A 25425-nucleotide genomic window follows, 5' to 3' on the forward strand; every position below is an offset into this window, starting at 1 on the left:
ATTGAAAATACCGTGTTGTGTGTCATTGAACCAATGAAAACAATACAAGAGACAAAAAACCCACAAACCCAGATGAACAGTTGCTACAAAAGGTAAAAGCTAATCTGTCAGTGTGGTGATTCCAGTGGCTGCAGACCCCCGTTTTAACCATTCAGAGCCCCAACCCATGACAAGCTGAGCCGCCTGAGCTCCCCTGGGAGTCAGAGGGAAGGGACTGAGGGTGCTGCTCAGTACATTTAAGTCTCTGAAAAGACAATGGGCTGGTGGGAGTGAGTAGAAGTGGAGGAGGGTGGAGAGAAGAAGGGAAGGAAATCAAGGCGAGCAGAGACAAAGTGGAGCGAGGGGGAACCTGGAGAAGAGAAGCACAAGAAAGGAGGGTAGGTGGAGCAGGGAGCTGCCCTGCTCAGCCCTCCCTCCCTCTCGCTGACGTTTCCTTCCCAAGATGGCGGCAAAGACCCCACCTCTCCGGGTTCGGCGCGGCCAATCATTGCTGGGAATGGGCAGGGGCGCGTGGCGGAAGGGAAGGCAATGACCAATAGGATCGCGCCGCGGCGCTCGTGGGCGGGGCTCCGGTCTAGCTGAGGTAGAGGTAGGGGCAGGGGTGAAATTTCTCGAAATTTCTCCGCGGGTTTGGCGGAGTGGCGGGCGGCCCTGGCTGGGAGCCGAGCCGGCGACGGGGCCGGGATTCCCTAGTGGTGCCGGCGGCAACAGCAGCGGGTCCTGGGGCCTGGAGCGGAGGAGGCGGCTGTCGGGGCCCGTCCGGGAGCGGAGGAGGCGGCGGGCCCCGGCCCCGGGTCGCCGAGCATGAACCACAAGAGCAAGAAGCGGATCCGGGAGGCGAAGCGCAGCGCCCGGCCCGAGCTGAAGGACTCGCTGGACTGGACCCGGCACAACTACTGCGAGACCTTCCCGCTGAGCCCGGCGGCCTGCACGGTGCGGACCGGGCTGGGGGGAGCCCGGGGGTCGGCTCCTGCCAGACCCGAGCCTGGGGAGGTGCACGGTGGGGGCCGACCGGGAGGGGGACACCTCGTTCCAGACCTGAGCGCCAAGGGGAGGGGGCTTTACGGTGCGGGCTGGCCAGGGGGTGTCGGTTCCTTGGCAATGGGATTTCCAGGCTGAACTCGGATCCTGGGGTAAAGAGCCTAGGATCTCTGGTGAGGGAACGGTGGAGCCCCCCCTCCGAGATGCCCCAGGAAGAAGAGGCACCCAGGGAAGGGGGTTGGCGCGTCCCTAGAGCATCCATCCAAGGTGTGTGTGGGAGCTCGCAGAGGGGAAGATGGGAGACTTCACACACCCCCCCCCAAACTACCCCACATATGAAGAGGAGTGGGGAGGGGACAGGCGGCTCTGTGGTTCCCTAAGGCAGGAGTCTGGCTTGGGAGAGCAGCGCAGTGTTGCGCCGGACCCGTGGCCTAGTCCTATGAAGCCAGCAAATTATTCACAGCCAGAGGTGTTGCTGGTACTTCATCCCAAGGCAGCTAAGAAATTGCCAGGGTCTGGCCCAAAGAGCTTTAGTCTAAACTGGGTATCGTACAAGTTGTGGGAGAGCAAGGGACTGGCCAGATCAAGGGAAAGGGTTGGCATGCATCACATTGCCTTCTTACTAGAAGTAGCTTCCTCCTTACTTGAGAGAGGGAGGGAGCGCCTCGTGCTGCTCTTCCTTGAGTGTGACTCCTAGGATTCAGGTCTGGTGGAGCTCTCTCCCCTTCCCGGAAGCTTGTCAAGCACGTTTTTGATGCTGGAGTATGAGTGGGGGGAAGGGACAGGAGCTGAAGATAATGGGCAGTATGTGGGCTTAAAGGAAAGGAAAATGATTGGAAATGGAAAAAAGCTATTGTCATTTGGTTAACTGTCCTAGTGGTGAATGATTGTTGGTCCTACAATATTAACTAGGTGACCTGAAAGGAGAGTCTGGGAGATGCATAGAAATGTCTGAGGAAGACAGGATGGGTGAATCAGAGGATGGATAATAAAAAACAAAATAATAAAAACAGGATTGACAAGGGACTTGGGAAAACCTCTGGATTCTATAGTGGTGTGTATTTTTACTTAATACAGACGTGCCTACTTAATTCAAAGGTAGTTTCTAAATCCCTTCCCCATGGTATCAGGGGGAGGAAGAAACAGAATTCTCACATCACAAATAGCAGAGTAAAATGCTGTGCAAGGGGGACTGTTTGCCAGCCTTCAGGCTATGGATTTCCTTACCCCTAGTGGATCTTGGGTCACCTCTACAATGAAGAGCATAAAGCAAAATTTAAATATGCTCATGTTTCTCATGATGTTGGTGATGTGTGTAGGAGCAGGGAAAGAGACTTATTACAGTTGGCGTCTGACACTGCAGTATTGTGCAGGGGAAGCCTAAAATTGCATGCACTCTGTGTAATGTCTCCATATCCTCTAGATTTGAATGCAAGTGTAGGGCTTGCCAACGTAAATTTACCAGATGCAGCTTAAGCCTGGCCTACACTTACAAGTTAGGTCGACATAGCTACAGCACTCAGGGGTGTGAAGAATTCATACCTCAGAGTGCTGTAGCTATGCCAATTTAACCTCTGTGTAGACGCAACTAGGTCAATGGAAGAATGCTTCCGTCAATCTAGCTACTGCTGTTTGGGGAGTTGGATTATCTACAGCAATGGAAAAACCTGTTCTGTCACTGTAGGAAATGTCTACACTATGGTACTACAGCTATAGTGTAGACATCATTTTAGGTACCAACCTTTAGAAACTTGGCCTGTGGTGATTAAGATGGTTTGTGGTACATTGCAGTTCTTTTTTCCCAACTGTTCTCTGATTTTTACAGGATAATGTGGAAAGGGCAGATGCACTCCATTTATCGGTGGAAGAATTTGTTGAGCGTTATGAAAAGCCTTATAAGCCTGTAGTTCTGTTGAATGCTCAGATGGGCTGGTCTGCCCAAGAGAAGTGGACTCTAGAACGCCTGAAGCGCAAGTACAGGAACCAGAAGTTCAAGTGTGGTGAGGACAATGATGGGTACTCTGTGAAGATGAAGATGAAATATTACATAGAGTATATGGAGACCACACGTGATGACAGCCCCCTCTACATCTTCGACAGCAGCTATGGAGAGCACCCTAAGCGCAGAAAACTCCTGGAAGACTACAAAGTGCCCAAGTTCTTCACTGATGACCTATTCCAATATGCAGGAGAGAAGCGCAGACCACCTTATAGGTACAGTATCCATGGGGTGGCGATGGGATGTAGATTCCAGTTTCTTCTGTCAGTTGCTCACAAGCAAACTAAATTTACTTTTGATTATAAATATCTCAAGATTATCATGCAAATATGGAATAGAGAGGAGAAAACTCAGAGTAAGATCTCCTGAGTTCTGTTAACAGCTGTTGGTACAGACTTGATATGTGACTTTAGACAAGTTGCTCCGTGCCTCAGTTTCCTCATCTGTAAAATGAGAATAATGCCTACCCCAGAGCCATGTTGTGTGGCTGTAAAGTGCCTTCGAATTTTCAAATTATGTTACTGGTCTCAAGTTTACTATTAGGCCTTCAATGAGACTTTGGTTGTGCTTAAGTCCAGCCCTGCTAAAGCAAGCAGTATTTTACGTCATGTCTAGATTAGGGCTAAAACTGTACAGCAGCAGTGCTGCAGCTGTGCTGTTGTGGCTCTTCAGTGTAGACAGTATCTGTTTGCATAGGTAATCCACCCTCCCCTGAGAGATGGTAGGTAGGTTGAATTCTTGGATGGAAGAATTCTTCCATCAACCTAGTGCTGTCTACACCAGGGGTTAGGTCGACATAACTATGTGTCTCAGGGTTGTGGATGTAAGTTTCCAATGTAGACCAGCCCTAGGAAAGTGTCAGGTTTAGGTTAGACTTAGCTAGTTCATGTTAGCTCCATATTTCATACAAGCTCTGCCTAAAGGCTTTTCTACACTAGAGTTTTTACCTTAACTGCCTATCAATTAACCGTAATTGTCTCAAAGTAGTGAAGGTTTTTATGAAAGCTAATTTAGATGCTCCCCACACATTTGGACTGGCCTGCACTACAAAGTTAACATCGATCCAACTATGTAGCTCAGGGAAGTGAACAGTTCTTGTGTCGGGGGTATTTGCCATTTCCAGCACTGTCACCTGGTCATAATTGATGTTCTCAAAGCATCTTATTGAAATAGGACTCACAATTCCCTTGTTTGAGTGCTTAATTCATAATCTCTCTTCTGCCCATAGAAACCTGCATTTATTTCCTTCTCTTGTGGACATCTATTAGTGATTAACCCCACTTAAGATAACAGTATCTAGTATGATATCTTACGTACATTTTCATATCCTGTCCCAGACCAATTGAGATCACTAAGGATGGGTGTAACTTTAAGCCTTCGAAGCAGTAGTTCTCTGCATGGAGAAAAATGACTTGCATATCTTCCCAACGAGACTATTGGGGAATTAACTATGACCAGGTAAATGATGCAATGGTGAATAGAAAGTCACAAGTGAACAGTGTGTGGGTGATGGGAGCTGTCTTAACTTCATCTTCTTAACCCTTATCTGAAGATGGTTTTTGTTTATTCCTAATTGGAACAAGAATTGTAGAACAGCACATCTATAGATGCTACTCACAACCAGGAAAAAGCTTAGAAAAACACAATTACCATTTTATACACCAGGTGGTTTAGGCCCTTAAAACAGATGTAATCATCATCTACTGAGGAACAGTTTCTGGTTTCTAAACAATTTTTATTGTAATATAAACAAACAAACCCTTGCTCCAAGAAACTAAGAAAACAATTGCCATTATTTGTATAGGTCCTAGGCAAAAATGTTATGCACCTTTTGCTGCAGTATTAAACTAACAGTCCCTATAGTCAATGCTTTGCTGCCAACTCTGCTTCTAGTGCCCAAACAAAGAAATATATAAAGAGCCATGTTAATTTCAAGCTGTGGTAGAAATGGAAGGGAAACATGCTTGCTTAATGGAAAGTTCATAGAAGAAAGTAATTATCTCTTGTAATGCACCTGATGTTTGGTTCTCTCCCTGCCTTCCCCCCCCCCCCCCCCCCCCCGTGCAGATGGTTTGTAATGGGCCCACCTCGATCAGGAACAGGAATTCATATTGATCCTCTGGGAACCAGTGCTTGGAATGCCTTAGTCCACGGACATAAGCGCTGGTGCCTCTTCCCTACCAGCACTCCCAGAGAGTTGATCAAAGTGACACGGGAAGAAGGAGGGAACCAGCAGGATGAGGCGATCACTTGGTTCAGTATCATATACCCTAGGACGCAGCTCCCCACCTGGCCTCCTGAATTCAAACCCCTGGAAATTGTGCAGAAACCAGGCGAGACCGTCTTTGTACCAGGTATGTGTGGCTGTCTCCAATGGAAATCTGTAGTAGTATGGGAGAACACGTATTTAGATGTATCCTTGTTGAAAAAGTATCCACACTTGTTTACATGGTCCTCCATTTTCCAATTCTGTACACTATAGGACACTGTTTAAAACCATTTTTATGTTGCCCTTTGAATATCCAAAACATAAATGCCATGTATGTTCCCCTGTTACAGGGGACTGATGGCATAACAAGCAGGACATGTGTGCTTGGGAAAATGATCCTGAACTAAACTATACAGTGAGGAAGTAATCAAAGCATGGAAGAATAGAGGCCTTTGAAGACCAATAACTTTCTCTCATTCTCTGTTTTCTTGGGGTTACTGACAGTGTAATAAATGACAGGATTTGTGAGGTGTGAGGAAAAAGTCATGCAAAAATGCAGACAGACCCCATCCATCTTCTTTTTTCCACAACTTTAATTTCAAATGCAAGATTATGCCGTAGCTTCTAAAAGTGTCTCTATTAAAAGGGCATAGCATTTCTATGAAATTGATGCACACTTACACCTCCTTTAATTGGGAGGGGAAGGAGCACAACTGTTGGATAGAGCAGGGGAGTTTGACACCTGAATTCTATTCTTATTTGTCCCTGACTTGCTATGTAAGCTTGAGCAAATCCTTTATCTCCCCTTCTGTGCCTGTTTACTTCTCTGTAAAATGGGGATGATGATTTCATGTTTGCAAAGTGCCTTGTAATAATCTTGGCACTTAGTGCCTTTTTATTATGTCTTCAGTTAAGAAGGCTTTGGAGCCTTATCAATTTCCATTATGAATCCTGGCTTTATTTTTTTATGGGATTACAGCATGACCATATGAACCTCTCTAATTTTACCCTTTTATGGAAAAAAGCAACTTTAAACATTTCTATTTAAAAAAAAAAAAAAAGTAGTGAAATTCTTCAAGCTAAAAACTCCCTTGAGGGTGAAAATTGATCTGCAGTTAGACCTTGGGCCTTTGTGCAGCTTGGGTCACAGTGGCATTTGCAGTTAAGCAAGCTGTCAGTAGCCAGATACTCAGAAATACCACTTAACCAAAAATGAAGATTTAACTTATAGTGTGCTGGAAAGTTCTGTCACTGAACTTGAAGAATACTGCACTGAGTCAAAGGATTACAGCTTTCCGATAGGGGCTTATGTATGGGGGAAATTCTGGAATAAGAGAGCTAGGAAAAAAGCCTGCAGGCAGTCTTCTGTATTTGGTCATCATATGGGGAAGATGTTGGAGTGTGAGTGGAGGGACTTCCTGGTATGAAGGTGTGACAATCCGGGTCCAGAAACTCAAAAGAAGAATAGATGGTTTAAATCCCTAAAATGAGCAGTTGAACCAACTGATTGTATATTGTATTATTGTACTATAAAAGTGTATCAGTAAGGCCTTTTATGGAGGCTTGTAATGTTCTGAACTTGATTGTCATGAGATGTGTACAACTGTGGTTATGACTTTATAATATACACACATACATAAATTCATAACCACAGACCAGTCTTAATATACATGCAACTCCACCTCTTAATGTGGGCTCTATTAGCTATTGCTGATTCCATCTGCTGAGGAAGGATATTTCAGTGGTTAGGGCCCTTGCCTGGGACTTGGGAACTGAACTTGATTCTCCCTGCTTTGCCTCACACATCATGTGTGACTTTAGGTAAGCCACTTAGTCTCTTGGTGCATCAGTTTCCCATCTGTAAAATAACAGCACTGGGGTATTGAGAGAAAATGCATTAAAGATTGCGAGGTGCTCAGATACTGTGGTGATAGGGGCCATACAAGTACCTTAGATAGCTGTATCTACAATACTTTAGATAAACAATATAAAAAAGTGTGTTTAAAAGTTGCTCTTGCATTGCATTTTGTAGGTGGCTGGTGGCACGTAGTTCTCAATCTCGATACAACCATTGCCATCACACAGAACTTTGCCAGCTGTACCAACTTCCCTGTGGTATGGCACAAGACAGTAAGAGGGAGGCCAAAATTATCAAGGAAGTGGTACAGGTAACGGTGCAGTAAATTCTGTTCCTATTTCTAATTTCCAGGCAGTTGAAGGGATAGTCCAAACACTTTCTTTCAAAGCAAGACATGCAGCTGGAATAACACTAATAGTATATATTTGCTTACAACTTTCTTGGGGAAAAACACATTGAGTCATTTTAAAGACATGTTTTCTAAACTATGTCCTGCTTTTTACAGCAATGTTTCTTGGCTCCCTCCCCTGGAGTTGGTAGATTAGTCTTGCTGTTTGGGGAAGGATCTGATCTGGATTTCACCTCTCGTGGAGCTGACTTGATGAGTTCAAGTGACATGCATAAAACTTAGACGATGCAATCTGAAAATTCTTTGCTAAGCATGATAAAATGTAGAGGCAGCAAGTTAGTAAACTAATGCTCTAAGTCAGGGATTGCCAAAGTGTGGTACATGTTCCACTGGTGCTGCGTGAGTTTTATGTTCCATCAGTTACTTCACAATTTTTTAAGAAGGTGGTACGTGATCCAATATGCTGGGTGTTGCTGCTCTAAGCATTTAAGGGGAATTTAGTATTGGTGAAAGGATTTATGTTAGCGGGCATGGAGATGGGAGTCCTGTTATTTGCCTTGGAGATGGAAGTCCACTATCCCCTGGAAAGGATATATCTTTTCCCCGGATCTGCAGAGATAACTACTATGGTGAGAGTATCTTATTCTCCCTTCCCATTTACTCTCTGGTTCTGCAGAGACCACCACCAATAAGGCTAATTGTGATGTGGTTCTTGTGACATGGACAAGGCTCTAGTGGGAGGAGCTGAGATTCTGCTAACTAGCCATCAGGTAGCAACAACTTTAGGTCACTACTGAAGTGGCTCATGTTTATCCATGTAAACTAGAAGTTAAAGGCTTCATATGCCTTATTGATTTCTAGAGATGTCTATTGTCCAGATCTAGTATCTTATGGAAACCTTTAAATTCAAGGTATTTTTCTCACCCAGTAGCCTCTGAATATAAGCACAGTTTACTTCTAACTACTTTAAATAAAAAAAAAAGGCAACTCAGTTATCACTACTAATTCCATTCTCCCTTCAGGAGGACCTTATTGATATCAAAATCTTGTTAATGTCCTCTACTCTGATGTTCCGTGTTAGAATATTAAATTGAGGTAAAATAACTATGGAAACTATATAAAAACCCATCAAAGCTAGAGTGCAGGCAGTTGCACAATGCTACGTGATGCACCTTGCTAGCAAATCATTATCTGTTGCTCTTGCATTAACGTGGCAGTGGACAGATTTTGTGGTGTATGCTAGTGTAAATTAAAACCATGCTAGTGTAAATTAAAACCCATAAAAGCAAGGACATTCTTTTGTTTCTCATTGTGTTCTAATTGCTAATCATGATGGTTGTGTTTAGGATCCTAAAACAAGAGCATCCTGAGCTGGCAGTGTTGGCTGATTCAGTTGATCTACAAGAATCGACAGGTATTGCTTCTGATAGTTCCAGTGATTCCTCCAGTTCCTCTAGCTCCAGCTCCTCGGACTCTGATTCAGAGGTAAGGATTTAACACTGCAGATGACCCTTATCCCATGACTATGCTACCCTTTTAAACCAGTTGTCGAAGGAGCCTTGCCTGTTTCTTTTCTAAAAATACATACAATCTCCCTGACTCACAACTCTCTAGTGGGTTTGACGGTAACAGTTGAATAAACGTTAGACTCCAAAGTTAAATCCTAAACTTCAGAGAAGCTAATAGTGTGCAAGTATAAAGCAAAGGACTGGACCAGTGGGGATCTTGGTGAGAGCTTTAGTCTTCTGTGAGGGTTGGCCCACTCCTCTTGCCAAAACAAACTTGGTTTTGAGACGTTCCTGATTCTCTGTGCTCCCCAGAATCCATCTTTTTATGCTTAATATACTTTGTGCTGCTTCTTTCACCATCTTCTAATGGCTCCACTGGCTTCCCATTTGTTTTGGCATCCAGCTCCTTGCAGATCTTCTTCCCTTGCTTTTAAGTTGCATGGATATACTCCCAACTTCTTTGAGACCTTGTCACTTCCGTGAGTAGGGACTTGTGTAGACCCTGCTTCCTCTCTCCGGCCATACAGTGTTCACGTTCTGACACCTGGAAACATTCTTCTCATTTTCTCTCCCATCCTTCAAACTTTCTTCTTTTGCCACTCAGTAGTAATATCTATTAACTGACTCTTTATTAAATTGCATAATTAATTCTTTACGGTGTTCAGAGGAACCTGAATGAGAGATTCTCATCCAAAAATTCTTAGTGGGAGGGAGGGTGAGTTTGAGTTCCCACCAACCTTTACAGCCTTTGAGAAAATTTGACTACTTTAGTACTTGCACAGCACCTTTCACCTGAGGCTCTTTATTCACTTTACAAATTTCTATCTACCCTTTAAATAGAAAGTAAAACTATCCTTATTTTGTAGATGGGGAACAAGGCCACAGAGTTAGGGCCAAGATTTTTTTAAAATGTAACTAGTGATTTTGGTTGCCCAACTTGAGACCCCTTAAGTGACTTGACTTTCCAGAAAGTGCTGAGCACTCAGTCTGAAAATCAGGGGCCTTTGGGTGCCAGATTAGAATACCTGTAAATCTTAGCCTAAGTGTATTGCAGTAAGTTGCAGGGCATGCAACATGCTCTCTTGTATAGAAATTGTGATGCTTCGGGGAAGAACATGCATGATAACTTCTCTGGTGACTGTATTAGCACAGGTGTGGTTCACTGTCAGATCTTCTGAGTAATAACTGAAGGTTTGTATTTCTCTGCATTGATTTGCTTATTCATTTTGTCTTTCTCTGTACTTAGTGTGATTCTGGCTCTGAGACTGAAGGGATGATGCATCGGCGGAAAAAGAGAAGGACTTGCAGCATGATGGGTAACGGTGACACTACCTCTCAAGACGACTGTGTGAGCAAAGAACGCAGCTCCTCCAGGTGACCAGATGTGACGGCTCTTTCTTTTTCCAAACAAAAGACGTTTTAATGCAGGGATGGCAGGGTTAGGTTAGGCTGTTCCATCATGCATGGGATGCGGGGGGGTGGAGGATGAGGGGGCTGCCTAGATTGTGAAACAGCTTGCCACTGATGATGTCCTCTCTCCTCTCCCTTCTTCCCCAATTCTAATTACGTTGCCCTGCTCCAAACAGGAACTTAAGATCTTCTCTTTAAAAAAGAAAGTGCCAAGGAGAAATTTTACATTATTTAATAAACAGTTTTTTATAACTTTTTTCTAATCATTTTTTAATATAGAAGGAATGCTCCAATTGCTGGGGATGAACTTGGGAGTAGCGGGGCATTTTGCGGGGAAAGTGGAATATCAGATTCAGTGCCCATTGAGGAGCATAATTGTGTGGTAAATTGGCAAAGGGAGGAATAACCAGCAGAAAACAAGGCTTGATCACCTGAGTGTCCAAACTGAAAAGCTTCAAGCAACTCTGTATACTTAGTCTTTCCTACTTCACTGTTGCCTGGACTACTTCAATTCTGCCTACTATTCAATTTTTGTAAGGATTAACAGATTATAAACTTCATTCTAAGGCCTTGTTGCTTTAACACTTAAAAAAAGAGAAAAAAGAAGCTGTGCCCAAGCCTGAGATCTTAGCTGATTTGTGGAGGGAAACACTTAAAATAAATGATAACAGAATTCACTTGGTGTGAATTTATTGGGACAAGGTCTTTTCTCCCATCCATGGGCTCCAAGGTAAGGAGGATCGGAAAACGTTAGGCATTTGGGAGATATTTACTACTAAAAAGCTATGGCAAAATGCTTCTGAGCAGTTGTCCCTGATTCCCTTGGGTAAAAGGTACAAGTTAACCACACTAAAGTGCTGTTTGTACCAACCACCTCACATTCATTTATGCATCCCCTAATTCATCACAGACCTTGGGTTGCTCTGCATCTGTCTTGTGGTTGCAAGCTCTGTGATGAATTAGCAGAAAGATGCACATAGTACTGACCCAGCTGGAGGAGTCTCGCTTCCCAGATGCATGCGTAATGTGCCTGTGTAGGCCCCTGTCTGCTCTTTTGGTATATATGGCTATCTAACATTCAGTGATACAGCATTCAACTTCTCCTGTCTTTGAGTAGTAGGCAAGTCATATGGAGTTGAGTCAAAACACCAAACTATCCTTAAATGTTTGGAGTTAACTGAACTAGCATCTTATTTCCCAGCTGAGGTTCTAATCCAGTGGTTCTCAAACTTTTGTACTGGTGACCCCTTTCAAATAGCAAGCCTCTGAGTGCGACGCCCCCCCCTTAAAAATTAAAAACACTTTTTAATATGTTTAACACCATTATAAATGTTGGATGCAAAGCGGGATTTGGGGTGGAGGCTGACAGCTTGCGACCCCCCCCATATAATAACCTTGTGACCCACTGAGGGGTCCTGACCCCCAGTTTGCGAACCCCTGTTCTAATCCCTTCTTATGATACTCTCCGTTTCAGTTCTAGCAGCCAGTTCTGACTTCAGGCTGAGAATGAGCAGCAGAAGCTAATGAACACAGATCCTGGTTTCCTGATCTCTTAGAAATGCAAACTATATTGCAGAGCTCCATCCTTTCTGCATTTTTTTCAGCCTCTTGCAGTGAAAACATTTAATTTTAATATTTGGTATATATACCTCTACCTCGATATAACGCTATCCTCGGGAGCCAAAAAATCTTACCGCGTTGTAGGTGAAACCGCGCTATATTGAACTTGCTTTTATCCGCCGGAGCACGCAGCCCTGCCCCCCCGGAGCGCTGCTTTACCGCCTTATATCCGAATTCGTGTTCTATCGGATCGCGTTATATCGGGGTAGAGGTGTATTACAAAAGACTAATAAGTTAGCACCTTGTCCAAGAGTCCCTCTCTGTTGTCCAGATCTCTTCCAGGCCTTTCTATGTTGCAGCTCATGATTTGCTTGTTACCTCTGCCAACTCCTTAGATGACACTGTAGTGCTGGCTGGGGTTTCAGCTGCAATTGTGTTGAAGAATACCGTCAATATAAGCAGAATTGTTTCTAAGCCTTGTCAAGCACGTCAGCAGCTTTATTAAAAAAACAAAAACAAAAAAAACCCTTAGTCCTTTGCTTAGGCAGCATACTGCTGTCTTGCATTGTGACACTGGAGGAAAGGTTATAGTCATGACAGGCAGTTGTACTTTTTTTGACAGGATTAGGGAATCTTGCGGAAGCCGCGCTCACCCCTGAGAGCTAACAAGAACCGTCTAGAGGCAGCTGCCACTCGAAGCTCCGTTAGCAGCCAGCTCTGTTCTACCCCTCTCAGCTCCTATCTACTCTTATGATCCTTCTCAAGTCTTCACTGCTACTTTGATCCAAACTCCTATCTTCCATCACGTGCTGACTAAAGATGACTCCTTGCTAACTACTGGGGGGAACTCCCAAGTCTAAATGACTGTGCAATGCTTAGTGCCCTTCTGTACCCCCAAAAAAGTGCACTAACTGATCAGAAAATAACCCAGCTCTGGGCAAGGACATGCCATGTGTCTTACAGTTCATGAAGTTGGCAAGGAAAACAGTCTGATACCTGTTTTTAAAGGACTATTTTAAAACCAGCAGCTACATCCAGAAACCTACCCTGTTTTGACACTGTCATACGTTTACATGTACTGCACATGCTGAAACTAGGAGAGGATCTTGGCACCTTTGCTCTACACAAACATCCGGTGGATATTGTACCAGAGCGCTGGAAGGGATACTAACTCTGTTATGTACTCTGAACTCCGAGGTGACTTCAAATGACTAGAAATGGCTACCTGTGAGAAGCACCTTTTGTGGTCATATTAATCTACGTACACTCTGACTAAACCCAAATAGTCTAAGATGTGACACCTTAACCAGCAATGATCATATGTACTTATGCTTGGTATCTGCCATATTAAGTATAAAAAGATTAACTGGCACTTGGATGTAGCATTGGGGCTTGAGGGAACAAGAGATGAGTGGCTTCTTGTATAGTAGAAGCCACTGAAAGTCACCATCTATCAACAGTTACCCATGAACCTTACGTGTAGGGGGAAAACTATATAACTGAATTACAGACTTTATTCAGCCCCAGCAAGCAGCTGTCTCTTTGAGGTCATGTATTTAGGAGCTTAGTAGCACTTGCTCTGGGCTCTGTAAAAGAGTACCGGGGGGGGGGGGGGGGGGGTATTTTGTCTTAAATGTTTTAAAATAACAGGTGATGCTTGGGTTCACACAACTGCAGTGGTATTGTGCCAAGATAAAGACTCATCCCCAAGCAATCTACTAGGATGGTTGATATTAATTTACCAGGGCCTGTGCATTAAAGCTTTCCTATAGCCTGCTCCCAGCCACCTTAGAGGCTGTGCTTGTGGGGAAACGGGGGAATAACCATCTTTCTCTGATACAAAGAACACTGCACACAAGAGCCAGCTAATTGGACTGTTTCTCTTTGCACCCTCATTTCAGTTTTGCTGTTTGGGAGGGGGAACTGAAAAGAGAGGGGCAGTGCACTCTCTCATATAAGCCGCAATGCCTAGGCATTAGTGCAGAGGTCTTCAGTCGTGGGGCATGCCCTCTGGGGGTGTGTGTGTGTGGAGTAAAGTTCCGTGGGGTGCGGCGGAGTAAAGTTCCGTGGGGTGCGGCTGGGGCCCAGACCAACCCCAAAGGGGGCGGGGAGGGAGCACTGCCCAGCTGTGCTCCTGGCCTGTGCCTGGGGATCCTGGCTGCCAGCCCTGCACCCAGGGTCCTGGCTGCCAGCCCCAGGCCCGGGGATATGCTCCCGACCACGGCTGCTGGCCCCACATCTGGGGTCCTGGCTGCCCGCCTGGCCGCAGCTGAAGGCTTCTGCCCCCAGCTGAGGATCGACCCCTGGCTGAGGGTCTGCCCCCGTCCCAAGCTGTAGCCCCAGCCTTGGCCCCGTTACCATTGTCCGCATCCCCCCTCTTAGAGCCACAGCCCCGCTCCTGGCTCTGTGGGGGGGGAGCGTGGACAGGGTATGGGGGGCATGAGGTAAAAAGTTTGGGAATCACTGCACTAGTGACTGAATTAAAATGCAGACTGGCAACCTTAACTGTGAATTTTCTGTATACAGTGTATTAAGTAGACCCCCTGAATGTTGGTTTTTAACTTGTCCTTTACTATTTGTGTTCCCTCTCCCATCTCAGGATATGGCCCAATCTGTTGTAAAAGTGAGCCCTGCGTATCTTGGTTTGTCAGCAGTACAGACCTTTGTTTCCAAATCTCCTTTGTGGCAGTCACTTTTATGTAACAGAGAAGTGGGAGGGAGTTTGGAGGTGTGAGGCAGGTGGCTTATCAGTGCATCCCTAAGCAGGAAATCCAAGGAGTGCATTTGTGGCAATAGAACACAAATGCGCAGACTTCTCTTCAAAACTGCTGCAGTCTTTCCTGCAGGGGGACTCTTCCTTAAGGCTGCTTAGCTCCGAAGACGGTTTTGTGTCAAAACATCCAGATTCCCTGGCCGAGGATGCCTGTAGTCTGCCTAGCTCAGGGGGCACATTGGCAGCTTGCCCAGAGCCTGCATACTGCACGTTATCTTCATAAAATGGAGCAGGCTGCAGCTGCTATCACTTAGAACAAGATAGGGGGCTGTGGTGGCTACAGGATTAGAAGGGTATCCCCCTCCTAGTGGCAAGGGTTAACCTGGATTATAAAGCTCTCGGGGCTGTGGTTTGGGCCATTGCCTCGCTCTGAGGTGGCTAGCTGCCTTCAGCAGCATGGTTACAGCTGTGCCTCATCTTAATATTTTACTGTATGAAAGAAGTCTGGGCCTGAGCCCTTGAAGTCTGTCATGGGGAAACCAACCTGCCTCCCACTGCCAAGAAAGCTGCTCCTTTTCTAGCAATTGCACAGTCTGATGCTCCAGAGTGCAGAGCACTTTTCCATGCCTACGAACAGATCAGTGGTGTGACAATAAAGCTGTCAATTAAAATGGACACCGTCTCCTCGTATTGAATGGTCTATAAGGTAACATTTGAAACTAGAAGTAGGAAAGGTAATGTCAGCTGACTTCCACAAAGCCATCCCTTGCCTCAACTGAGAAGCAATGGCCCTGTTCAGGCCGCCTAGTACAAGGGCTGGAATTCTGACTACTCGAATGTTCTTCCTCGGAACGGGTTGACTTTGCATAGAGGTATATTGGGTTTCATGAAAACTTTGTTGGGAAGGTTCCTCAAGTCTAGGATGGAGTTTCTACTTAAAACTAGAGAGACAGACCCAGAATAGCCAAGGCGCTCACCCGAGATGCAGGAGACCCAGGTTCATGTCTCTGTTCTGCCTGATAGTAGGGACTGGAACCTGGGTCTCCTGCATCCCAGGTGTGTATCCTAACCACATGCCTATAGCACCAGTCATTAAGCTGCTGAATATTTGATGATTTATACAAAGTGGAATAGCTTCAGCAGCCGGGAGTGAGCAAAAGGGACTGACTAGCCTGCTGGAATGTGCACCTCAGCATTTTTTGTGAAACAAAATTCTTGTTTTCCAGCCAGCCTTACTCAGGACTGCTGGGTTTTCTTCTTAGGTCCACTACTTTCATGCTGTGTGACTTTGGCCAAATAGCTTAGCCTCTCTGTGTATTTGATGTCCTAGCTCTAAAATGGCAATAATACATACCTTGCAGGGATGTTGTGAGTCTACTTTGAATTAATGGTTGTAAAACACCCTTGATCCTTCTGCAAAAGGTGTTACAAATGACTGAATATGGTTAAGCCCCTATTAAGCAGGCTAGACACTGCTTTCTAAACTGGCACTAGCTCCTCCCACTAACAAGTGCTACAGGCACAAAGGTTCAGTGCTTCTGGGCACTTGCTCAGCGATAACTTCAGAAGTGCCCACTTCAAAACCAATTCACCCTACATTAGGGTGACCAGATGTCCTGATTTTATAGGGACAGTCCCGATTTTGGGGGCTTTTTCTTATATAGGCACCTATTACCCCCCACCCCCGTCCCGAATTTTTACACTTGCTATCTGGTCACCCTACCCTACATGAACTGTGCCAAATGTAGGGGTAGGTTTCATTGAGCTCTGGGATGAAAATATTGGTGCCTAAACTTGCTGAATTAGAATCCCAGGTTTGCTACTGCATGTCAGCTTTGCTGTCCTCTCTTCTTTCCTTTTGGCCAATGAACATCTGAGATCAGGCACTGCTTTTCTACCCCTGTTTAGCAGCTGATGTGAATCAGTTGTATCCCAAGTTCACCTCTTCCCTTGTTACAGGTTAAAGGGACTGACTGGTGAAATCTTGTCAGAAACATAGCTACAGTTCATAGAATGCATGTTTCTTTGAAGATACCTGCTCCATACACATAGGGCAGGGGGAGCTAGTAGTAGCCTCCCTTCCTACTAGTAGTAGGAAGCTAGTAGTAGCCTCCCTTCCTCCTTTCTCTAACTGTGGTCAGACTAATGCCAACTTCTTCTCCCAACTGCTTACTAGAGAGATGTCCGCCTCTGGCAAGATTAATCGAGAGGCCCTTTTCCTTCCTGAATCCCCAGCCATCCTATGGGGACAGATGGGTGGCACTGTGAAACCTCTGTGCGGGCTGGATTCCCAGAGACCGTGCTGTGTGTTCCTCTTGGGAGGGGGGCAATGGAGCCTGCTGATTCATTGGACAGTTAAAGCCCTATCACTGCCACTAACTTCTCTTATTCGTCCTCTGCCAGGCAGAGCTGCAATGCTCTGAATTGTTTTGTCTAGATGATGATTGTGTTTTCTGCTTCTTATTTTAAATAAAATGATTATTTTGCATTACTCTATTTGTCACATATTCTTTTTCATCTAGCGATCTGGAAAAACTACATATGTGTAGCAGGTGTCTCTGTCATCTGCTGTGCTGTAGCAGCAGACAGAAATTAGTTACAGTAGTAGTAGTAAGGAGGAGCCTCCATCATTGTAGCGTATGGGGGGGAAGTGTCAGTCTCTTTATCTCACAGTATCCCTGTACTACCTATGGTCTCAGTCATAGCCCTGTGCTGCATGTTCGTATCAGATGAGGACAGCACACATTCTGGAAGCTTGTGCCACCATGGAAAGCTACTAGGGACATGATGGCGGCCAGGAGAGGGACCCTCATATCTAATATTCATTGTCAGACTGCAATCAGTGGGAGGGAGGGGGACAAACAAGTGAATTGCTGGAAACTTGCCTCCTGCTGCATGTCTCCCTTGTCACAAGCCAGCAGTGGGCTTGATCTTGTGAGTAGATGGGGTTGTGTTGGAGCCAATACAGCTGACACATGCAATGTAGAAGATGACCAGGCAAAGGATAAATTCAAAGTGCAGTGCAGTGATTTGCGCCCCTCCACTGCTTGTTAAGTGCTTTGGTTTTTTTCTGGTGGACTAATGGAGTTAGCCTTCCTGGAGGACACTGGACTATCCTAGTTGTCACTGGCAGAGACTAGACGGAACTCATCTATATGTTAAGCCTGCCCATATACATGTGTGCATGTATTGGAACAACATTTGGAACTTATCACAGGGTTTGTTGTAAGTTTTATCATGGGCCTTTCAGGAAACCAGATTCCTATGGTCAACAAGTTAACACAAAGCACATGGCAGCAGCGAGGGAGAGAAAGCCCTGAGGAATCTAAGAAACTTATTTTTAAAATATTCCAGAAATTATGGAAAGAAAAAGATCTGAAGGGGAAATGAATTTGTGGCAACACCAGACAAGAATGTTGCTGACTTGTGCCTTAGCCTTGGTCCATTCCTCTCATGTTTGCGCCTCTCCCTGCCGAGGATTGATTTGAAAAACAAACTTTCTATTCCTTTTCCCTCGGTGGAGCTCTTGCAATGCAAGAGATGCACAATTGCTCTCTCTTCCCTTGCCTGCTGGAAAACTGGCTGGAACTAAACAGTGAACCAACAGCAACTGCATTGTTTAACGAATCCAGGCCACCAGCACATGCCCTTCGGGAGAGTTAACATCTTGATGGAGATGGAGCCATTGAAATGCTAACATTGTTAAGGGCTGCAGTTTGGATTAATGCAGAGCTGCAGAAGTATTTTTGCAATGGCGGTCATTCTGCTTTTCATCCCTAGAATTCCCATGATATATGCTTTCATATGTCCCCAAATTGGAAGGACTGCTATGGCCCTGCTCTGTTCTTCCTCAGATTTCTTTTATCCTTTTACTGCAATTGCACCATGGCTCCTCCCTCTAGCATAGAGGATGGGCACATTGATCCTTTGTTTAATTGCTGCTAATGAGCTGCTGGAGGAGGTTACATCAGTTGGAATGTAAAGCTGTAATTACCATGTGACAGCCTGCCTAGCGCTGCCATCTTTCCCCTATTAGCCTCAATTAGAAGCACACTTGCCAAATAAGGTAAAAGTGGCCCCCTCCTTACAGGGTCTGATGTGAAGTGAATGTTGTCATGGACCTCAGAACAGAGGTTAGAAACAATGATGTTTCACAGTGAATCTCGAATGCAGCATGTGCAGTACCCTCACAACCGTATGCTAGAATGGCAGTGTTCCCACAGAGCTGAAAAAGGACCACCTAAACACCACTAAATACATCGTGGCTGCCATGGTTGGGTTGGGCAAATCCCTGTTATTAAAATAATATCGTGCACAACAGGCCCTTCCATGCAGGGATCTCACAGTGCTTTACAAGGCACCACCCATATCGCACTGGCTTGTAGATTTTGGACAAGGGCAAACTAAGGCATGGCTGGCCAATGTTTTCCATGGGCCTTGTGAGTTTGGGGTACCCAACATATGAGACTCCTGATGCCTGATTTTCAGTGAAGCTGGACTCTCATAACTCCAACTGATGTCAAAAGGAGCCATGGGTGCTTAGTAGCTTGAGAATCAGGGGTGCAGGTTGACTACTCAAAAATGAAGGCACCCAGAATGGGTGGACATTTGAAAATGGTGACTTGAGTGTCTTGCCTAAGTTTATACAGTGAGTTAGTGAAGTAAGCGCAGAATCTGCTGTGAGCAGAGAGAGATGATAGGGTGGTTAAAACAGCAGCAGCAGCAGATTTACACTAGTGCTCCTATCATTGCCTGTGGAGATGCTCTGGTGCGAGAGCGGAGTAGGGGAATTTCAAAAGCACCTCGGGGCAGACCCAACCTAGGGCGTTTTCTTTGGCAATAGATGGGGCCAAACTCCTCTCAGTGCTTGTTACAGAAAGCATGACAGGCCCCTAAATTATAAATCAGTTTGGCCTTCCCTTTGGGGATAGAATCAATCTATTAATTTATTTTAAATTGTGCGGCAAATAACTGTAGTTCAGGACCCTGTGCTAGCAAAACTACTAAAGGAGGGGTTGCTGGTGGAGAGGGGCTGTGGTTGACACCTAGGTCATTTCTCTACTACAAGGGCCTCCTCTGAAGTTGTCCATCTGCTTCCAGGAGGCCACATCAACCCTCATGCACTGTTATCTGTAAGGTAGGAAACTGACATGGCCCTGGTGGACTGATTAGATAAACTTACCTCTTGTCGGACCTTGAAGCATGGCGTTTGCTAGCAGTTTCCTTGGCGAGCAGGATATTGCTCCCATCCATGCAGGGAAGATTTTCAAGCATGACCCAACCCCCACCCCAATATGGCAGTTTTGAGAATATAGAGCCCTTAGTAGGGTTGTTGCTAGCACAGTTTTCATCCCATGTGGGCAGTAACCCAGCTGATATATTGAGCCAGGATTATACCTGAATAGAGCAGGATCTTGTCTCGCTAGAGTGAGATGAAACTGTTCCTGGTTGCTTTAGCTCTACTGTGAATGGGTGTGTCCCTTCTGTGCCAGAGGCTCCTGAGGGGACAAGTGGATCTAATTCCTCTGCCCATGAACTGAATATATAGAGGTGGGAGACTAGCAGCTGGTCACATTCTTAAGCACCTCGACTGGATTTTCTGTCCCTGGGGAAATGCCCTTTGTTAAGTCATCTCCTTTTGGCTTTTCTCTTCCTCTTTTGTTAGTTAAAAATATCTCCAGCTTTTTTCAGCCCCTCTGATTAGATCCATCCACAGATGGTTGGCAGAGATGGTTCCTCTTAGTTTGATGATCACTATGCTTTTACAAAGCCACTGTCTGCCTTTCTGTGTAGGCTAGCCCTTTTCCATGGATTATTTCATACCCCTGTTGACAGTTGAGTGTCTGGTGTAGAGCCAACCTTTTCCCAGTAGAGGGCAGCATGCTCTTCAAAGATGGCTCACAAATACATGGTGGCTTTCTCAAAAGCTAGCCCTGCCCATTGAAAAAGGGCTGTACCCATTAACAAACAGCACTTTAAAAAGGGGGGTAGTCTTAGCGAGTGGAATCCTGGGTGATGTATGTCCCCAGAGCATTAAACACCGTCACGGTTAGCACTACCTGATCCCCTTGGCGCTGGCAATGGCAGCAGAGAAGTCAAAGATTGAATAGACACACACAGAGTGGAGGGTAAGACAGGGTTGATTGACCAACTGTGTTGCACCCTTGGCAATCCATGCTGCCAAGCCTGGCAAGGGCCCTGCTGAGTCTTTTTACATGGTGGGCAGGAGCAGAGCTAGAGCAGGGCAACAATCAACAGGGCTGGGAACCTGAATAGCGAATTTGACAGATAATGTGAAAATCAGCCACGTTCAGCAAGCTGAGTGTTTCCAGCCTGTGGTTTTGCTATGTGAATTCTTGGCTTCCTGTCCCTTAGTCTGCTGCAGTCAAGACAAGAGCCGGGGGCATTAATCCTGCTGCTGGCTTGGAATCCCCCCTCTTCTTGGTCTCCAAAGGCACAGGAAGATCTCCCCCAGCGGCCGTCCTCCTTTGGGATCCAGGAAAGGAGGTCCCTATGAACTTAGACCTTCAGGGAAACAGCTGGTTACATGAGCTAGGTTTTTCAGGGGCCTAGTGCACCCTCAGTTTAAGGGGCAGAATTTGTTAGGAGAAGATGAGGGAGCTTGGTAGACTGCCCAGCCTGCCTCTCTCCCCACCCCGAAAAAAATACATGCTGGATTGGGGGCAGGTTGACGTGCCTGGTGCAAAAAAAGATGCACAATGAGCCAGCATCCACCTGCCCCTTGAGAAAAATAGAGAAGAGGGGAGGGCCACCAGCTATCCTCAGCGAATGGCTAAATGTGTGTGGTGTATTCCGGGCCCATTGTGGGAGATTGTTATTCGGAAGTGGAGGAAAATTATATTCAGGAGACCAAAGAGCATCTGAAGGGTAGAGGGAGAGCAAGGTCCAGTGGTTAGAGCCAGAGGCTGGACTCAGGAGATCTGAGCTCTGTTGCTGCTCTACTGCTGACTCACTGGGTGAGCTTGGGCAATTGCATTGGGTGACATTTTCAAAGACGTCCCAGCATTATTGGATGCCAAACTTTCAAGACCTCTAGCTGGTTTTTCAGAGGTGTTGAGCCCCTGCAGATCCCACTGACATTAGCTGGAGTTGTGGGTGCACAACATCTCTGAAAATCAGGTTCCAGGTGTCTACAGTTGGGCACCTGAAAATTGAGGCTCTCACATCAGAGGCTGCTATTGTACAATTTGGCCTTAATTGCTCTGTGCCTCAGTTTCCCCTTCTGTAAAATAGGAACAATGCCCCTGGATCACTGCGGGTTGTGAGGCTCAGCTCATTTGTAGTGCTGTAAGATCCTGGGATGCAAGGTGCTAGCTGAGGCATGACCTCTGCCTAGGAATATCAGCCAGAGCCGAAGAGTGGGGTATTTGCCATGCCCTAATAATCAATATTCCATTCAGTGCCAAAAAGGGAGCTGACAGACGTCAGGCTCTCAGCCTGGCAAGGCCCACCCCGGGGAACAATGGGCCATTATAACAGGAGACAGCTTGAGAAAGAGGTAGCCTCCACCAGCTATAGCCCACAAGGACAACTGAGATGATGGAGGATTCGTTCTATGGCATACCACATTCTTTTCCCATTACCTCTATTTAATGAGTCAAATTTTCTGATGCTCATAACATTACCAGCCTCAAGAGTGGAGGGGAGAGGTAACAAAATATGTGTTTGAGAGGCCTGAGATGCTGCATTGAATCTCTAAATCCCGAGTAGCTGTAAATCATTCGTTATTGTTCGGGTTGAGCTGTAGTGTGGCTATGATGATCTCCCATGAAACCTAAAGCTGCACAGAGAAGAAGAAGATTAAGTGCTGTGGTTGTTTGTTACTAAGAATACAAATATCCATAGGCTAATGAGCTCCTGCTTGATAGGATTACCCAGAGCAGCAAGAATCAGCTCCAGTCCATTTCCTCCCTCCCTTGGGATTTAATTTGGATGGGGCGGGGGGGCTATTTTTTAGTCAATCAATAAACTGCCCACTCACATATGCAACCACGGAATGTTTGCTGGGGTAGCTATGGGAGCCAGATTCCCATGTCTGCTCCCCTGACACTCCACTGTGGCAACAATAATTAGCACTCATATAGCACCTTCTATTTTCAAAGTGCTTTGCAAACCTTAACTGAGCCTCCCGCAGGCAGGGAATCCTGGATGGCAGAGACTTAAAAGTCCTGACAAATCACCCAGTCCAAGCTGGGTCCAATGCAGCTGGGTCCCTGTGAAGCATTTGGCCCAATCTAGTTTTAAAATGTTCCACGCAATGTCCCATCACTCCCTTCCGGAGAACATTCCACAGCCTAAGTATAACCAACCCCATTTGACAGATGGGAGTAATACAGGCATCTAATTTTCCCTGCTAGTCCTTTTTATCCATGCAAAGGGCAGCCTGGCCAGTCCACAAACAAGGGCTCCCTGTCACTTCCAGCATGGAGGGAGGGAGGAAGAGGAGGCATTCTGGAGCTCTGGCATCCTCTTACCTCCAGATCCACCTTTCCCATGAGCAGCCCTTCCATTACCGAACAAAGGGATAATAAGGTGCAAATCATTCACTACAGGGTCCCCAGATCCTGCAGTCAGATCCAAGTCAGTAGATGCCCATGCAGTGAATTTAATTGGGCTCCAGGAAGGAGAGGGAGGGGCTGAGAGTCCGGTGCCCTACAGAGGAGGACAAGGGTGCTGCCTAAACACTGCTACAATCAAAACAAGGCTCATTTAAATTAATAACTCGATGAGTCCCCGGAACTTTCTGGAAAGAGCCTTTTGGACACAGCCCGCTTCTAGAAGAGCTGATCATTTCCATCAGGCTAGCTTGGTTGTTCCCAACATCGTCCCCCGGGGGGGGGGGGAACCCCTTTCCTAGGGGAGTAGAGACCTGGTTCTCAATGCTCGGGGAGGGGGGCTGGGCCCGGGCTGAGAACACACTGAAGGAGAAAGGGGGAGAGAGAAAACCTCACAACTTGGGCTGCCTGCGCGGTGGGAAGGCAGCTGTGGGCAGGGCCCTGGGAAATGACGCGGTTGCTGTGTATGTTGTGAAACCCTATCCAGCTTTAGCAGAGCCGGGATTTCGCTAACAGCTGCGGGCAGATTGCGCTGCCCGTTGAAATTAATCAGAGCTGGTCAGTTGTTCCCAGGCAGCAGCCGCGCAGGGGAGCCAGACAAAAAAAAAAACAAGCAACGCCCTTAGTCCCTTGCAACTCGGCTCCAGAGGCTGCCCAGAGATGGATGTGGCCCTGGATCTGTACCTGGCGGTCCCGCTGCTGTTCACAGTCCTGGCTGTGATCCTGGCTTCGGTCTTTGTGAAGCTGAGAGCGACTGAAGGGGACAAAGCTGCCGAGACAGCCAAGGGGGAAGGGTCCCAGGGCAAGGAGGCAACTGAGCAGGGGGAGGAGAGGAAGGATGGCGAGGGGGAAGGGAAGGAGGGAGAAGCGCTGAAGGAGGAGGGGATTCCGAGGGGGGAGAAGGACGAGGAAGGAGCGAAGGACGAGGGGAGAAGGATCCCGGTGGAGGAGATTGGGGTTGAAGAGGGGAAGGCGAAGAGAGCCGAGGAGAATGAAGAGCAGCAGCCCAAGGAGGAGGCGGTGGCGGTGGCAGCGGCAGCCAGGACTGCAAAAGCAGACAAGCAGAGCCACCCTCAGGAGATGAACATCCCCCGCCAGGCTGCTGAGGTGGTGGAGGAAGAAGAGGAGGAGGAGGAGGACGATGAGGACGAGAGCAAGGTAAGAGCGGGGAGCTCCGGAGAGCTCGTCTTCCTTGTGTAACTTTGGGAAGTTGGGTTGGATCCTGCTGCCTGGCCCTGTGGGGGTAGGTGCTGGAACTAGGGGAGCTGCAGCACCCCCTGGCTTGAAGTGGTTTCCATTATCCAGGGTGTACAGTTTGGTTCGACGGCTCTCAGCACCTTCCCCCCCCGCCCCCTAAATTGTGCCAGCACTCCTGCCTGTGGGAATGACGTGTGTGCAGCTCCCCACCTAGAAGTTGTGTTGCTGTTGTGTGTGTGTGACAGCAGCAGCAGCAAATGCTACGGTTGTCCTGAAACCTGGTGTTTGTCATAACCCCCGTCAGTCCAGGCACACCCATACAGTGCTGTGCACAGGGTCTGTAAGTTACTTCTGCGCTGGGATCTCATGCACTTGGCACAGAAATGCCTCTAGCCAGCCAGTTTTGTTTCTCTTTGTGGCCTCCAGATCATCCCATCCTGCCCCAAACCTCAGATCTATTTAATCTCTCTCCTTCCCACCTCCTCTGATCTAATGAGTTATGACAAGCTTGTTGCTTCTGAGAGTGTGAGAACAAAATGCTGCTTCATGTTGCTCCACTGAAATTTTGATTTAGGATTTTAACTCCCAACCCGCCCCGCCCTGCCTGTACCTCTTCTAAAAAAATAAATTCAGATTAATCTTTGCTTGAGCTGACCTGAGTCTGCACATCTGGTTTGTGAGGCTCCTCCCTCTCTATCACTGGCCTCACTAATCCAGATAAGGAGAAGGGGTTCAGAGGGTTCCCCCTCAGTCTCCTTTTTGCACCCTTTATCTAGATGTCTCTGGTGGAAGCTGGCTTCTTGCGGCTCTGAATATAATGGGGATGAGCCCTTGTGCAGCGGCCTCCAGTGCTCCTCCTCCCCCATGCCAAGGAAGGAGAGATTTGAACGCACTGCCCTGCAGTCTCAGCATGAGACGACTCCCAAAATCTAGACTCAGTGCCCAGTAGCCCTGAAAAGTGCCCTGGGTATCTGCAGTGTGTGTGGCAGTCACCCAGTGCCATGCAGCAAAAGTAAATCCTCCCACCGCTCCAGATCTTGGCTGCTTAAAAATAAATGAGCAATC

At 46.6% G+C, this 25425-nt stretch overlaps 2 protein-coding genes across 3 annotated transcripts in view; both read left to right on the forward strand.

Moving 5' to 3' along the window:
• Positions 1-804: 804 nt before the first annotated feature.
• JMJD6 (jumonji domain containing 6, arginine demethylase and lysine hydroxylase) lies at positions 805-17068 on the forward strand. Of its 2 annotated transcripts, XM_065415633.1 has the most exons (7): positions 805-933; positions 2807-3195; positions 5048-5334; positions 7222-7357; positions 8743-8881; positions 10151-10278; positions 16764-17068. In XM_065415633.1, exons 1-7 carry the CDS (start codon positions 805-807, stop codon positions 17008-17010), a joined length of 1455 nt encoding a protein of 484 aa, XP_065271705.1. In that variant the 3' UTR covers positions 17011-17068. The 2 variants fall into 2 exon arrangements, with proteins under 2 accessions (XP_065271705.1, XP_065271704.1); XM_065415632.1 differs by lacking the exon at positions 16764-17068 and having other exon boundaries at positions 10151-11573.
• A 6755-nt stretch (positions 17069-23823) lies between these two features.
• MXRA7 (matrix remodeling associated 7) overlaps positions 23824-25425 on the forward strand; it is a 50015-nt gene continuing 48413 nt past the window's right edge. The window contains exon 1 of the mRNA XM_065416251.1: positions 23824-24321. Within this exon, the coding sequence (XP_065272323.1) occupies positions 23824-24321 (498 nt within the window). The remainder of the gene's footprint in view (positions 24322-25425) is intronic.

The sequence above is a fragment of the Emys orbicularis genome, chromosome 13 (genome assembly GCF_028017835.1).
Source record: "Emys orbicularis isolate rEmyOrb1 chromosome 13, rEmyOrb1.hap1, whole genome shotgun sequence".
In the NCBI taxonomy this organism is placed as follows: Eukaryota; Metazoa; Chordata; order Testudines; family Emydidae; genus Emys; species Emys orbicularis.

Excerpts from the sequence above, each read along its gene's own strand:
- JMJD6 (XM_065415633.1), top strand. The coding sequence starts at position 805 with ATGAACCACAAGAGCAAGAAGCGGATCCGGGAGGCGAAGCGCAGCGCC. Across the intron at positions 8,882-10,150 it reads CCTCGGACTCTGATTCAGAG|TGTGATTCTGGCTCTGAGAC; the intron begins GTAAGGATTTAA and ends CTCTGTACTTAG. Across the intron at positions 10,279-16,763 it reads AAAGAACGCAGCTCCTCCAG|AGAGATGTCCGCCTCTGGCA; the intron begins GTGACCAGATGT and ends ACTGCTTACTAG.